The sequence below is a fragment of the Rhinoraja longicauda genome, chromosome 7 (genome assembly GCF_053455715.1).
Source record: "Rhinoraja longicauda isolate Sanriku21f chromosome 7, sRhiLon1.1, whole genome shotgun sequence".
NCBI lineage: Eukaryota > Metazoa > Chordata > Chondrichthyes > Rajiformes > Arhynchobatidae > Rhinoraja > Rhinoraja longicauda.
Genome location: NC_135959.1, coordinates 7,008,766 through 7,025,542, shown reverse-complemented (window position 1 = coordinate 7,025,542; position 16,777 = coordinate 7,008,766). Strand labels below are relative to the sequence as shown.

The 16,777-nt window shown below is 40.2% G+C and overlaps 1 protein-coding gene across 1 annotated transcript in view; it reads right to left on the bottom strand.

Moving 5' to 3' along the window:
• prkx (protein kinase X-linked) overlaps nt 1–16,777 on the bottom strand; it is a 71,779-nt gene that overhangs the window by 12,556 nt on the left and 42,446 nt on the right. The window contains exons 5-6 of the mRNA XM_078402042.1: nt 13,604–13,699; nt 7,007–7,064 (exon numbers count right to left, since the gene is read on the bottom strand). Coding sequence (XP_078258168.1) covers nt 7,007–7,064; nt 13,604–13,699 — 154 coding nt within the window. The remainder of the gene's footprint in view (nt 1–7,006; nt 7,065–13,603; nt 13,700–16,777) is intronic.

Here is a 16,777-nt window from a genome sequence, read left to right as displayed (position 1 = left end):
AGAAGCAAAATTATCAGTGTATTCTTACCTACTAATTAAATAAAGTGTGCAGTTTTATACTGTAAATACTGTACAATTCTACAGTTAAACTGTAGTTCTACTGTATAATTCTACAATTATCCAAGAGGATAATTCCTTGAATTCTTTGGCGTGCAGATCAAAGTGAAAATTATTTTACTTTCTATTCTACGCAAGAGTTTAAGTAGCAAACAGATAACTGAAGTATGAATAGAAGAGGAGTGTTTTTATACCAAAATGAAGTATCATTTCATTTTAGTCTAATTGATTAAATAATTTGGATTTGAGCAGATACAATCTCAGGAATGCTTCTGATCCAAATAAAATGCTCATTTTTAAGGCTCAAACATGGTACTTTTAATCCCTTCATCCAAGTCATTAATGTATTTTGTAAATAGCTGCGGTCCCAGCACCGAGCCTTGCAGTACCCCACTAGTCACTGCCTGCCATTCTGAAAGGGACCCATTTATCCCCACTCTGCTTTCTGTCTGCCAACCAATTTTCTATCCATGTCAGCACCCTACCCCCAATACCATGTGCTCTAATTTTGCCCACTAATCTCCTATGTGGGACCTTGTCGAAGGCTTTCTGAAAGTCAAGGTACACCACATCCACCGGCTCTCCCCTGTCAATTTTCCTAGTTACATGCTCAAACTACAGATGACCTCCATGCTACAGGGATGGGGTCGGGGGTTGTACTCTTGGAAAATGGTTAAAAAAAAGGCCGGTTATCACATTTTTCCATAATTCATGTTTATAAATGATAGGAATGAAACTAACTTTCACCATGTTTCCTCAAGAGATGGAAAACATCTGGACTGTACTAAATGGGCTTAATCATGCAAAAACAAAAAATCACAAAACTCACCTTTAGAGTATCGCCATTGTTTAAAACAATAACTATCTGCTGAATAAATTAACAAACTTCTGGACTTCAGCCAAATGAATTATTAATATGACTTATGACTGAACTTTATTTCATCATAAATCTTTTTTTTCCCCAAAAAGATCAATATCTGGAGTGGTGTGGAGTGAGAAAAGTCGCAAATACTTTAGCAAATGTAGCTCTAACACAGCAGAAGATCCCTGCAGCCACGTAGCAGGTGGACAATCCATCCCAAAAAGCCCACTGACTAAAGAAATTTCTCCTGATCTCCTTCCTAAAAGAACATCCTATAATTCTAAGGCTGCAACCTTCAGTTCTAGACTCTCCCATTAATGGAAACATCTCTCCACATCCACTCTATCCAAGCCTTTCAATATTCTGTATGTTTCAATGAGGTTCCCCCTCATTCTTCTAAACTCCAGCAAGTACAGGCCCAGTGCCAATGATAGGTTCATCATAGGTTAACCTACTCATTCCTGGGATAATTCTTGTAAATCTCCTTTGGATCCTCTCCAGAGCCAGCACATCCTTCCTCAGATATGGTGCCCAAATTTGCCCACAATTTTCCAAATGCGGCCATACCAGCGCCAAATAGAGCCTCAACATTACATCCCTGTTTATGTATGCAAGCCCTCTTGAAATAAATGCTAGCATTGAGTTTGCTTTCTTTACTACCAATTCAACTTGCAGACTAACTTTTTGGGAATCCTGCTCCAGCACTCCCAAGTCCCTTGCACATTTGGAAAGCAGTGACAGGATCAGTCAAAGTCAGCATGGATTTATGAAGGAAAAATCATGCTTGACTAATCTTCTGGAATTTTTTGAGGATGTGGTGTATCTGGACTTTCAAAAAGCCTTTGACAAGGTCCCACACAAGAGATTAGTGTGAAAAATTAGAGCACATGGTATTGAGGGTAGGGTATTGACATCGATAGAGAACTGGTTGGAAGACAGGAAGCAAAGAGTAGGAATTAACGGGTTCTTTTCAGAATGGCAGGCAGTGACTAGTGGGGTGCCACAAGGCTCAGTGCCGGGACCCCAGCTATTTACAATATATATTAACGATTTAGACGAGGGAATTAAATGTAACATTTCCAAGTTTGCGAATGACACAAAGCTGGGTGGAAGAGTGAGCTGAGAGGAGGATGCTATGAGGCTGCAAGGTGACTTGGACAGGTTGGGTGAGTGGGAAGATGCATGGCAGATGCAGTATAATGTGGATAAATGTGAGGTTATCCACTTTGGTGGCAAGAACAGGAAGGCGGATTATTTTCTGAATGGTGTCAGATTAGGAAAAGGGGAGGTGCAACGAGACCCGAGTGTGCTTGTACATCAGTCACTGAAAGTAAGCATGCAGGTACAGCATGCGGTGAAGAAAGCTAATGGCATGTTGGCCTTCATTGCAATAGGATTTGAGCTTAGGAGCAAGGAGGTCCTACTGTAATTGTACAGGGCCCTGGTGAGACCACACCTGGAGTATTATGTGCAGTTTTAGTCTCGTAATTTGAGGAAGGACATTCTTGCTATTGAGGGAGTGTAGCGTAGGTTCACCAGGTTAATTCCTGGGATGGCGGGACTGACATATGATGAAAGAATGGGCCGACTGAGCTTATATTCACGAGAATTTAGAAGGATGAGAGGGGTTATAAAAACATATAAAATTCGTAAGGGGTTGGACAGGCTAGATGCAGGAAAAATGTTCCCGTGTTGGGAGAGTCCACAACCATGGGTCACAGTTTAAGAATAAGGGGGAGGCCATTTAGGACTGAGATGAGGAAAACGTTTTTCACCCAGGGTTGTGAATCTGTGTAATTCTCTGCCACAGAAGGCAGTGGAGGTCAATTCACTGGATGTTTTCAAGAGAGAGGTAGATTTCGCTCTTAGGGCTAACTGAATCAAGGAATATGGGGAATAAGCAGGAACGGGGTACTGATTTTGGATGATCGGCCATGATCATATTGAATGGCTCGAAGGACTGAATGGCCTCCACCTGCAAATATATTCAATGTTTCTATGTTGCTACCTCCACTTTCTGGATTCTCTCCCCGTTTTTTAGAAAATAATCTACGCTTTATTCCTACTACCAAAATGCACGACTCCACACTTTGCTACACCATAATCCATCTGCAACTTCTCTGCCCACTCTCCCAACCTGTCCAGTCTTTCTGCTTTCTCTACATGACCTGCCCCTCCACCTATTTTCGCATCATCCGCAAACTTTGCCACAAAGCCTTCAATCCCCTTGTCCAAATCATTAATATACAACGTGAAGAGTAGCGCCAATAGCACCGACCCTTGCGAAACTCCACTAATCACTGGCAGCCAACCAGAAAAAGCCCTCTTCATTGCCGCTCTTTGTCTTCTGCCATCCAGCCAACCTTCTATCCATGCTTGCATCTGCCCTTTGATACCATGGGCTCTCATCTTCCTAAGCAGTCTAATGTGTGGCACCTGATCAAAGGCTTTCTGAAAATCTATGTAAAAAGCATCTACTGACTCTCCTTTGCCTGTCCTGCTAGTGGACTCCATTGTGACTTCTGGACTTGCCTATGACAACAGTCATTCATGTTCATTGTAACTGCTTAATCCAGTTTCTATATTATCTTCCTCCATTCCCCTTTTACACCAAGCGTGGCGACTGCCTGGAACGCACGACCAAGGTGGAGGTTGAAACAGATACATTAGTGGCATTTAAAAGACTTTTGGGTAGGCGTATGGATATACACAGGATGGAGGGATATGGGTTATGTGCAGATTGGTAAGTGATGGTCTTGGCATCATGTTCGGCAAAGACATAGTCGGCCAAAGGGCCTGTTCTCTTGCTGTACTGTTCTATGTTTGGTGCTCCTGCCACAGTTAACTGCTGCTGAAACCATTTTCTCATCTCCAGATTTGACAATTCCAATGCATTCTTCACTAGCTGCCTTATTCTGCACTGCACAGGTCATTCACTCAAGAATTTTTACTCGTCATATTCAACCATCAAACAAAAACTAAATGCTGCTGACTTACACAGGACTCTGTTAAGCAACATTCAAAGTTTAAATTATGATCCTCATTTTCAGATCACTTTGTGCCCTCGCCATCTTTTTTTAATTATCTTTTGCCTCAACCCTCCAGAATACCTGCAATTCTCTTCCTTTCCACAATCATTCCTGGTTTTATTAAGGCTACGGTGGCGCAGCGGTAGGGTTGTTGCCTTACAGCGAATGCAGCGCCGGAGACTCAGGTTCGATCCTGACTACGGGCGCCGTCTGTACGGAGTTTGTACGTTCTCCCCGTGACCTGCGTGGGTTTTCTCCGAGATCTTCGGTTTCCTCCCACACTCCAAAGACGTACAGGTTAATTGGCTGGGCAAATGTAAATATTGTCCCTAGTGGGTGTAGGATAGCGTTAATATGAGGGGATCGCTGGGCGACGCGGACCCGGTGGGCCGAAGGGCCTGTTTCTGCGCTGTATCTCTAAATCTAAAATCACTGACACCCACATCGTGGAATCTTCTCCCTAAATCATGCAGCCTCAAGATGCTCCTTAAAACCATGCCACTCTAACCAAATCTGGACTAACTACCTTGTTAATTTTTGTTTTGACTATTGGACGAGATACGGCACGGTAACAGGCCCTTCGGCCCAGAGTGCGCGCCAACCATTGATTACACCGTGATCTGGCGCTGTGAGGCAGCAACTCTGTCGTCCCAAGCAATACTGTTCTGCTAAACCTTTTTATAATATTAAATGCATTATACAAATAGATGCGCCTGTCGTTGACCCATGGTCATTGTAATCTAAATTGGGGGAGAAAACATTTTTCCCATCACAACATTTGTGAACCTAGTTTTATTAATTTTACTTTTATAATCATATCGTTGACTCTTTCTGAAAATGCAACCACAGCAATCTGCTTTCCACCGGGTTCTGATCTACTAACATTAAGGGCCACCACTATATTATTATATACTTTCAATGCAAACGCAAGTCAAGTTTCTGCTCCACTATCTCAAATCGCTCAGTAACTTGGGTGGCTGCAGCGTCGCCACATGAACTAGAAACAAAATGGTACCTTGGACTATTCTCCCATGTAAACCCACAGCACTCAGACATTTGACCCCAAGCCTATTTTATCTGAATTCAATAAAAGGTTCTCATGCATAAGAATACTCCATTACGAGGTATGAATATTGGCCGTACCAGTATTCATAACATCCAAATTGATCCTGCACAGCTAAAAGATTTGCTGATGCATTACGCCTTGCAGAACTTTAGGTTGTATTACTTCACTTCAGAAACAACTAGGTCTATAAAGAAAACTATAAATATTATACGAACTGCTAGACATGCTTTATATGTGGAATCTGGCAAACTCAATAAGCTATGAAATTTTTCTGTTCAGTCAGCTATCACCACTGCACGACCGAAACAATGATTAGACCCGACTACAGCGAATTAAAGGTAAAATGACAAGGTATTCATTTTCGTTGAGTTTGAGGCGGCACAGTGGCGCAATGATAGAGTTACTGATTTGCTGTGTTAGAGACTCAGGTTCGATCCTGATTACATGGATCTGTCTGTATGGAGTTTGTACGTTCTCCATGTGACTGCATGGGTTATCACCAGGTACTCCGCTTTCCTGCCACACTCCAGGTTTGTAGGATAATTGGCTTCGGTAAAATTGTAAATTTTCCCTAGTGTGTAGGATCGTGTTAGGGTATGGGGTGATCGCTAGATGGCGTGGACTCAGTGGGCCGAAGGGCCTGTTTCTGTGCTGTATCTCTAAAGTAAAGTCTAAAGAACCATCTAGCTCCACTTTACCACAATAACCTAGAGTGATAGAATACAGAAATACGCCCTTCACCCTACTTGTTCCTGCTGCCCAAGTTGCCTCATCTAAGCTCATTCCATTTTCCCACAAAAAAAGTCAAATTGCTAGAGTAACTAAGCGGGTCAGGCAGCATCCCTGGAGAACATGCATTGGTGACTTTTGAGGTCGGGACCCATCTTCAGACGGGTTCCTTTTCCGACTTTAGCCTATATCCCTCTGTATATTTCCTTTGCATCTAACTGTCCAAGTGTCTTTTAAATGCCGTTAGAGTATCCGCCTCAACTATCTCCTTTGGTAGCACATTCCACATACTCACACTGTCCGAGTGGAAAAAGTTGCCCCTCAGGTTCCCAATAAATCCTTCACCTCTCATCTTAAATCTATGTCCTCTAGTTTTTGATTCCCCTACCCTGGGTAAAACACTCTGTGCATTCACCCTATCTATTCCCTGGTGATCTTTTATACCCCCATAGGATTAGTCCTTAGCCTCCTGCGCTCCAAGGAATAAAGTCATAGCCTGCCCAACCCCTCCCTCTAGCTCAGGCCCTCAAGTCCTGGCAACATCCTTGTAAATCTTCTCTGCATTCTTTCCAGACATCCTTTAATGACATCCTTCCTACAGAAGGGTGACCAAAATTGAACACAGCACTCTTAAATGTGGCCACCCCAACATGTTTTACAACAGTAACATGACTTCTATACTCAAAACTGACGGTTGAAGGCCAAAATACCAAAAACCATCTTTTCCACTCGATCTACTTATGCTACTTTCAGGGAATAATATCAGTACTCCTAGATCCCTCTCTTGACAACACTCCCCTTAGCCCTACCATTCGCTGTGGAGGCCCTGCCCTGCTTAGACTCCCCAAATGTAACACCTCACACTTAACTGCATTAAACTCTATTAGCCAATCATTAACCCACTTGCCCAGCTGATCAGGACCTGTTGTCATTTTTGATAACTCAAGCACTTGGTCTTTTTTTTGTTCCCACCTCACCAATTTTATAAAATAGAAATTTGATAATCATTTCCAAATCCTAATGTGCAATGCAATACTCTAACAATATTGACACCTTCAATTAGAAACTCATTGATAATCAGCTTTAAAGAACAGGAAAACCCCCAGCATTGAATGGCGGTGCTGGCTCGAAGGGCTGAATGGCCTACTCCTGCACCTATTGTCTATTGTCTAATAGTTTACGTCACTTATATAATCTCTATGGCAGACGTTTCAAATGAAATTTGATGCAAATAATGATTTGGTAGTTTCTATTATTGCTTACCTTCATATTCCCTAATCGTCTTGTCCGGTCTATAACCAAAAGCTTTTTTATAAGGTCTCTGAAACAATAAAATATATTTATTATATATTTATATTATATATTTAATATAACATTACATAGATGTCAAGGGATTGTAAACATTAAAATGCCTCATTTTAATATATAAAACCGAGTAAGCTCAATGAAACTCTCTACAATGCCAACCAATAGCACATATAACATAAAAAAGAATGGCGAGATTGAAATGATGCAATTTTACACAAACTATTCTCCTGGAACAGTAGCTGCATCTTTTGAAAATATCAGTGGATCTCCAGTGACACTTCCCATCGTTATTCCAAGGCATATATTAAATGATGAAATAAACAAGACAAGAAATGAACTTAATAAACAGCAGCTGAGGCAAAGAAACTCAGTCTGAAGATCTAAACTCCCAAAATAGTGCGGTCCCAAAATAAAACAGAAGATTTACAAGGATGTTGCCAGGACTAGAGGGTGTGAGCTATAGGGAGAGGTTGAGTAGGCTGAGTCTTTATTCCATGGAGCGCAGGAGGATGAGGGGAGATCTTATAAAGGTGTACAAAATCATGAGAGGAATAGATCGGGTAGATGCACAGAGTCTCTTGCCCAGAGTAGGGGAATAGAGGGCCAGAGGACATAGGTTCAAGGTGAAGGGGAAAAGATTTAATAGGAATCCGAGGGGGTAATTTTTTCACACAAAAGGTGGTGGGTGTATGGAACAAGCTGCCAGAGGAGGTAGTTGAGGCTGAGACTATCCCATCATTTAAGAAACTGTTCGACAGGTACATGGATTGGACAGGTTTGGAGGGATATGGACCAAGCGCGGGCAAGTGGGACTAGTGCAGCTGGGGCATTGGTGGCCGGTGTATGTAAGTTGGGTTGAAATGTCCGTTTCCACACTGTATCATTCTGTGACTCTAAAAACGTGACCACAAAAGTGGAATGCAGGTCAGCCACTCAGTTTCATCCTGTTCCATCATGGATGATCTGAATCTCTATCCACTTATTTCCTTTTACTCCACATTCTTTGATCAAGCCTCATTGAGTCAGTGCTTCAACTCCTGGTGAGACGATGAACCAACTCTCTGCAAAAATGTATTAATATCTGGCTTGAAAAATTAAATTGGCTCAGCTTCCACCTTTTTCTGAGAATGACTGGAGATGCAGTGGTGGTGAGGAGAGGGGGAAGGCATTGTAGAATAGCTCCTGAGAACACATATTTGTGAGGGAATTTTTCATACTTTACATTATTTTAAAATTAATGTAATCCACCTTGACTAGAATTCTCCAGAGATAAAACATTTTAACTTTATGTCTGATAAGACTTCCTAACATTCCCTTCACCACGAAAAAGGTGGTGTCACTGTATTACTATTTGGTGGAAAGTGCCTATCAGCTTTAAAAAAATAAGCAAGATTTCTTGGATATAATTGAATACACATTGATGTCTGATTTTTTTAGTAAAAAACTAACACTGTATATTTCCCGATAACTGTACCCAGATGCATTCTATTCAATGACAAATTGGAATTGGCACCTCAGACCTAACTGTACTGTAGATCAGAGTACGGGCAATGCAGAATTAAGTGAATCTGGTTTATTCCAAGTATCCGAGTCCATACAATTTTAACCTGGCGAAAATATTTATATAATGGACAGAGATTAAATGAATGGAAACAATTTGCAATAGCTGGAATCTCAAAATAGGCATGGGAAGCCAGAGTTATTGGAATATGTACAAGAACTAGAGCAGTGGAAAATTGTTTCTTGATAAAATACAGTACTTTCAAAATAGGTAACTACTCAAACATTGATAAGCTCAAGGGAAAATCAGGCAGTAAAATCAGACAGGCTTCCATCTTTTAACAATATTTTTAGACTTTTGACATGGAGAGAACAAAAAGAAAACTCATATAAATAGGAGACAATCAAAACATTGATATGTTGCATGCATAATTGTGGTTGTGTGTCTTGTTGCTTTTCACTTAGTATGGCTGTAGGTAACTCAAATTTCACTGTACCTTAAATGGTACATGTGCCAATAAACTGACCTTGAAACCTTGAAAAGACTGTGGCTGTTCACTCTATGCTCCTCCTGATTTTATAAACTTCTTTAAGGTCATCCCTCAACCTCCAACTCTCCAGGGAAAAAGGACCCAGCCTATCCAGCCTTTCCTGATAACATAAGCCTTCCAGAGCTGGTAATGTCCATGCCAATCTTTTTTTCTCCCTTTCCAGTTTACTGGCATCCTTCCTATGGCAAGGCAACCAGAACTGTACAGTGCTCCAAATGTGACCATATCAACTGTATCTTGTACAGCTGTAACATGATGTCCCGACTCCTGTGCTCAACACACTGACTGTTGGAAGGAAAATATGCCAAATGTCTTCTTCACCACTCTGTCGACCTGCGTCACTACTTTCATGGAACTATGTACATGCACGCCTGGATCTCTGTTCTACAGTACTCCTCGGGACCCTACCATTTACTGAGAAAGATCTGTCCTCATTTGTCTTAACCAAAAAGCAATATATTGCAATTGTCAGACTTAAACTCCATCTGCCATTCTTTGGCCCGTGGTCCCAATCAGTTGTGATCCCACTGAAATCTTAGATAATTGCAGCATTGTCACATTGTAGCACCAATTTTTGTAACATCCCCAAACTTATTAAAGCGAGGGGAGGGGGGGGGGGGGGGGGGGGAAGAAGGTTAAGAGAGTCTGTTATTTTAATATTATATTAAGCAAAAACATAAGACAACTTTCTGGAACGATGCCTAATGCAGAATTGAAAAGAGATAACAGGAAAAGTCCAGAATAAACCACATGTGGGGCAAAATCATAGCAAAAGGAAAAGGTTGTTTGCTTATTTATAGACTGATTGCAATGACGTCCACAACCAAATCATCCATGGTAAAATTGATATTTAATGTAACCACTGTTATTTTTTTTAAACTCGGCATTTGGGACTTCTACCATTACGTTAAGAACGCTTGAAATATCAGTGGAAGAACTGTAAAGGAATTGATTCTCACCACTAATGCTCGTATCACATGAATTTACCATGGAAAAACTATGTTCCTTGCCTGCAACTGAAAACTCATAACTAGAAGAAAATGTCAGCTTAAAGCTTCTGCAATGCAAAATACATTATCCAGCTATTATGGCTCATAAGTGTTGTGGAACTGAACAGAATTTTGTTAATTTGTTAGAGTTGATATTCCACAATCTGGCAAACAATTACATAATGTTACATTAGTTACAGCTGATGGTTAAATTGCTGCCTAAAATTTCAAATCAAAAATCAGCATGTTGAATTCTCAATATAATTATAAAGCAGAACATACTTTCTATAAACAAAGTTCAAGGAGAAAGACTGCACCATTGCGAAAGTGTGATATAGAACACAATAGGGCCAGTGCTAACTAAACCTCAAAATAATTGTACAAGTCAGATTGTGCCACCTGCACGATTTGATGTCTGGAAGACTTCACATATATGCATTAGATTACTTTTGCACAAACAATTTGCAAGCCATGACTTTTTTTAAAAATGAGGTTAAAGCATGCACGAGCACAGTAGTTAAAATAAGCAATCTTTCGTGAAAGGTGTGTGATGTTTAAAGACCACGTCCAGATTTGCCAAAAAAAATACACAAGCATAAAAGATTCCTACCCTAGATTGTTACACAAGCAGAGGGATAAAATGTCTCAATTTATTATGAGAGTGCAAATGTTTCTTGCATGTTCAAAGCCTCGAAGAAATGCAATACCCCTGCAGATTTCTACAAATTTCTATCTCTTAGCTGCTCAACTCTCATTTCCCTTTCCCCTGACTGAAGCAGGGTCTCAACCTAAAACATCACCTATTCCTTTTCTCCAGTGATGCTGTCTGGCTCGCTGAGTTACTCCAGCTTTTTGTGTCCATCTTTGGTTTAAACCAGCTTCTGCAGTTCCTTCCTATGCAAAAGGTGTATTTGTGTTGCCATTGAGAATCCTAGAGGTACATACATACACAAGAACACTGCGCAAGCACTGGACCACCTCTAACTGCCCATTTAATGAGGCACTCCCTGCCCCATCCTTGGTAGCTTCCTTGGCCATCGAGGAACCGTGAAAACCACAGTGGAAGTCCTTGGGTGCTTAACCGGAGGTAGAATTAAGGCTGCGTAGAAGAGAATTTCAGCAAAAGAGCAGAGTTGGTGGTTGTCAGAGAATGGTATTGAATTGGAGATAATCTGAATTATGGCAGGGTACAATATCTGAAGACGTACCTACGACAAAGTTGTAAACAATCTGTAATGAATTTGAAAGGATCTTTTTCCCCCCAAGGAACGCAGGAGGCTGAGGCGTGACTTTAAAGGTACTCAAAACATAGATAGGCAAATGTTCACGGACTTTTCCCCATGGTAGAGCAGTTCCGAACTAGAGGGCATAGGTTTAAGATCGGGGGACAAAGATTTGAAAATGATCAGAGGCACATATTCTTTGCACGGAGGGTGATGCCTATATATAGAACAAGCTAACAGAGCATGCTGTGGAGGTGGGCACAATGGTAACATTTAAAATATATTTATACAGGAACATGGGCAGGAAAGGTTTAAAGGATATGGCCCGACTGCAGACAGATGTGATTAGCCCACAAGGCCAACTTGGTTGCCAGTCATAAAACCTGATCAGCATGGCCAAGTTGAGTAAAAGACTCAATGACTCCAAGTACTCAAGACTTGCACACCAACCCTGAAGCCACCGCCACATGTTCAAATTATAACTTTCAACTCATTCTTCCAAAAATTGAATTAAAACCTCCATACAGAACAAAAGCAAAATGGGATTTAGCAATAATAACTAGCAATAAATATATACCAGTCTCGCCATTGACACGTACATTTGGAAACACAAAGTAAGAAAGTATTCATGACAGAGGAATTTCAACATTAGATTCAGAAAACAGTCACATGGGAGCTAAATGAAATGAAACATCTTCAATCAAGTGCTTGAACAGCCTTGAAAACCATCTAAATGCTTTTAAAGATTTATTTGACAGACACTAAATGCAAGATGAACACTAACTTGCCTGGAGCATTTTTTATTCAACATAAACGGCAATTAAAAATTTGACATGGATTCAACTGCATAGTAAAATGGCCATGGTTTTACAGAAGGCAACAGTATTCTAAATCGATTCATTATACAACTGCTGCCATCGGCAACAAACATTTCTAATTACCAGTAATAAAAAAATGTTTTACTGCATAAAAGTCTATACTTCTGTTTTAAGGCTGTTTCTACCACAGACATTCATACTTTACAAGGTCTATTTTCATTAGTCAGCAGCAAGAGAATCTCTCTTCGCCCCCCAAAAATAATTTGCGAACAAGTGGATACTGCAGCATTAGCCGATTGGCTTTTCTTAATTATACAGCGACCATAACAATATCCAACTATCTGACTATAACAATTTTCCTTTGAACCATCAACTACTCCCATTCTGGGCTATGTAACATGACAAAGACTAAAATTCAGTTACATTAGTTTGCATTGAGTGCAATGCACCAGAATTAAATTTACATCAAATGAGTTAACCAGAGACTGTTCAAACAATGCGATTGTGCAAACATGTTTTGCTTTAAAACAATAACAATATTCGGATAGTGCTTCATGTTACATTTCAAATTATTGAAGGTGGTACCTAGCAACAAATGTGAGGTATTCCCCATGTCACTTTGAAGATTGGATGCATTCCAAAGCTCTGGACTGCTAACAAAATAGGTGTGCCACATACCTACAGAGCCAGCATGTTTTTAAAACAAGTGGGAAGTAGATGTCTTACAAAACTATTCAGTTTATGCCAAGTTATCACTTTACTTGATTTGCTATTACCTGGAACAGCCTGTCTAAACAAATATAAAACTTAATGCATTTTTCAGTCTTGCCTAAATGTGGACATTCCTGCAGAAGTTGGTTTGACGATTCTTTACATGGAAAAATAGTTGGGGGTGGATTGGTAAAACGACTCACTGCTGCTTGCACATAATAAGCAAATGTAATATAGAAAAATAAGCATAAATTCAAAAGTTCAAGGAGCAGAAGTAGGCTCTTTGGCCCAACAGGTCTACTCCGCCATTCAATCATGGCTGATCTATCTTTCCCTCACAACCCCGTAGCCCCTAAATACCCTTACGGAACGCAGAGAGGGGAGGATTGTCCCCTGGTTGTCTCCTCAGTCCAAGAATCAATCTAATGAACTTCTGTTACGTACAATTTAATACAAGCACTCTGTCTTGCCCTCCACTTTGACCGATTTCCACATTAGGACATATAACTAATGAATTAAAGTTAATATAAATTTTTAACAGCAAGATCTGCCCCTCAGAATGAAATGAAAAATAATGTCAAAGCAATCAATGACAATTATCCATGAAACTTCTTTAGACAAAGCTCCAATCAAAATACTGGAGGGGAAATTTTGAGTTAACTGCTGCATGTTCTCACAAACTCTTCAGATGTTTAGAGTAGCCTTTCCAATTCTTAATTAACATAATCTTCCAATTATCAGAAGGTTGGGTCAAACTTACTTCACATAGAAATCGAGATGTTTTGGGAACTCCAATTTTCCAGCAAGAATCTTTTGATAAATTCCAAAGGGATTGTCATCAAAAAATGGCGGGTAACTGTAAAAAGAAAAATCAGTGGATGAAAAATTAAATCTCTTACAGTATCAGATGCGGTCTCAGATAAAGTTGTACACTCTAGATTTGGAAATGGTCTACAACAGCATAAACAAACATCCACTCTATTGGACATGATTTATCCCCTGCCACCCCCGCCACACCCCCCCCCCCCCCCCCCCTCCATTCTACCTCACTTGAAAACCAATGTAATAGCATTAGTTTTTCTTATAAAAGTGACCACTGTTCATACTTCCTTCCAGCTGCTTGCTCAGATATCTTTTACACGTTGGTGCTTGGACTTCGATAGGATATAAAATATCTTCCCCTTTCTATGCTGGCTGCAGATCCACAGATCTTGCTTAAAGCCCTTCACTGCACCTTGGTACATGTGACAATAAACTAAACTGAACTGTGGCTGGGGATATCTCAATCCATTTGGTGGGCAGAAGGTGACAGAACCAAATTGTCATTCATCTGAAAGACAATATAACTCAAAAGATGCAAGGTAATTAAAGAAACCACCTGACCTCTTGATTCTTGAAGGGAATTTGGTTTACAAAGGAAAAATGTATCATTGGCGCAGTTAAGGCACACCTTGGACGTAAAAGGAGAGGTCAAATCCTATTTATTGTGTACACGATGGTACATGTTGGAGCCAAGGCACAATGGGTTTTTAACACCCAGGTTCCTTTGCATAGTATTTGTTCTGGGAGATTCATGCATACAATTTATGCAAAACAAATTATTCAACTTTGACATTCTGCACCTTTAAAAGCTGTCAAGCAAACCTAAGCACTTAATTTCACATTACAAGAACTTACAATATGTGCACTGCCTCAGTAAAAACCTGTACAGGTACACAGTGCAAATTGTACATTTATTTTAAATAGCAATTCCACATTCACTACTGAAATGAAACTCACGAGGATTTTAAAAAAATGTAGCCTTTTGAGAGTTTGAAAGCAAAAAAAAAATTCAATGGTTTTATCCTCGATGATAATGAAATCAAGGAAATGTTAAAGCTACCATAAAACAAACTGAAAGTTTTAGTTTAGTTTAATGTTGGAGATACAGCGCGGAAACAGGCCCTTCTGCCTACTGAGTCCGCACCGACCAGCGACCCCCACACATTAACATTATCCCACACACACGAGGGACAGTGTACAATTATACAAAAGCAAATTAACCTACAAACATGTACGTCTTTGGAGTGTGAAGAGGAAACCGGAGAGAAAACCCATGCAGGTCACAGGGAGAACATACAAACTCCGTGCAGACAGCACCCCTAGTCAGGATCGAACCAGGGTCTCTGGTGCTGTAAGGCAGTACTTCTACCGCTACGCCAGCTTGCCGCCCTTAATACACAAAGCTTGGTACAGAGAGCTATATCCCAAGAAAATCTTTTGTTTTGCCAAAATCTCAAACACCGAAGAAAACCACTTGCATCAAACATATTGGTCATTATTCCTTAAAAGCAGTGCATTTTCTGTGGACAAAAAAAGTAACGGTACGCACCTTTAATAAACATACATGTCAAGTGGCCAGCACCACTTACAAGCATTCTCCAGAATGGATTAAATACAAAGTATTTATTTTTCTAATAACCAGAAAAATGGTTTGATTTACACTTGCTATTTTCCAGGTGACGTTGGATATTTAAGGTGTCCAAGATCAGATCAATCAAAAGTGTGGCATTAACATGGATTTTTTTTTTGCCTCTTAAATTTTGAATTATAATATGTGTAAACACCATTAAAATTTGCAGAGGTTTACTTAGATGCCAAGCCAAAACACTGTAAATATGCAAAAACTATATCAAGTTGAACAGATTCCAATTGTACGCACATATTTTCCTGCTTATTATAACTTGCTATAAAATCTACCATCCTCAAACTTCTACAATATCTCATTCCTGACCATTAGAAGAGAAAATAATTAAGTCTTGCAAGGTGGACTATCCTGGCTTTCAATGCCCATTAATGCTTAATTTTACGTACAAAAGTCAGTACTATAAGTGGGTCCAAATACAGTGCACTCCAGAAGCAAGAGGTGAAAAATGAAAAATCAATCACCATTATTTTTCAGCCCTTTCATTCAGACAACCTTGTGCATGCATGTTAGATGAGGATCGATCTGCTAGAAAGCTATCATGCTGAATTATACTCAGCATGTGTAAACGAGTTCCTTAAAAAACTGACAAGTTGACTGGTGTGCAATTAGGGATGTTTTAGCAAGTACTTTGCAGTCATTTAAAATATATAAACATGAAATGAAGAGAATTGAAGGTCCTAAATGGGTTTAAATTATTTTTAATCTTTTGTCACAGCTGTTTAGTATATTTTTATGATTGATACATAAATTGTCATCATCGCAAAAATATTTTAACTGAGCCATGGCAAATTATTTTCAGAAATACCATCTATCATAGAAGCAGTAGGCTAGTCGGCCCTTCAAGCCAGAACCGCCATTCAATATGACCATGGCTGATCATCCAAAATCAGTACCCCGTTTCTGCTTTTACCCCATATTCCTTGATTCCATTAACCCTAAGAGCTATATCTAACTCTCTCTTGAAAACAACTAGTGAATTGGCCTCCACTGTCTTCTGTGGCAGAGAATTCCACAGATTCACAACTCTCTGGGTGAAAAAGCGTTTCCTCATTTCAGTCCTAAATGGTCTACCCCTTATTCTTAAACTGTGACCCCTGGTTCTGGACTCCCCCAACACCAGGAACATTTCTCCTGCATCTAGCCTGTCCAATCCCTTAAGAATTGGCAGCCATGATCACATTGGATGGTGGTGCTGGCTGGAAGGGCCGAATGGCCTACTCCTACACCTATTGTCTATTGTCTAATTTTATATGTTTCCATAAGATCCCCTCTCATCCTTCTAAATTCCAGTGAATATAAGCCCAGTTGATCCATTCTTTCATCAAATGTCAGTCCCACCATCCTGGGAATTAACCTGGTGAACCTACACTCCCTCAATAGTAAGAAGGTCCTTCCTCAACTGCACACAATACTCCAGGTGCGGTCTCACCAGGGCCCTGTACAATTGCAGTAGGACCTCTTTGCTCC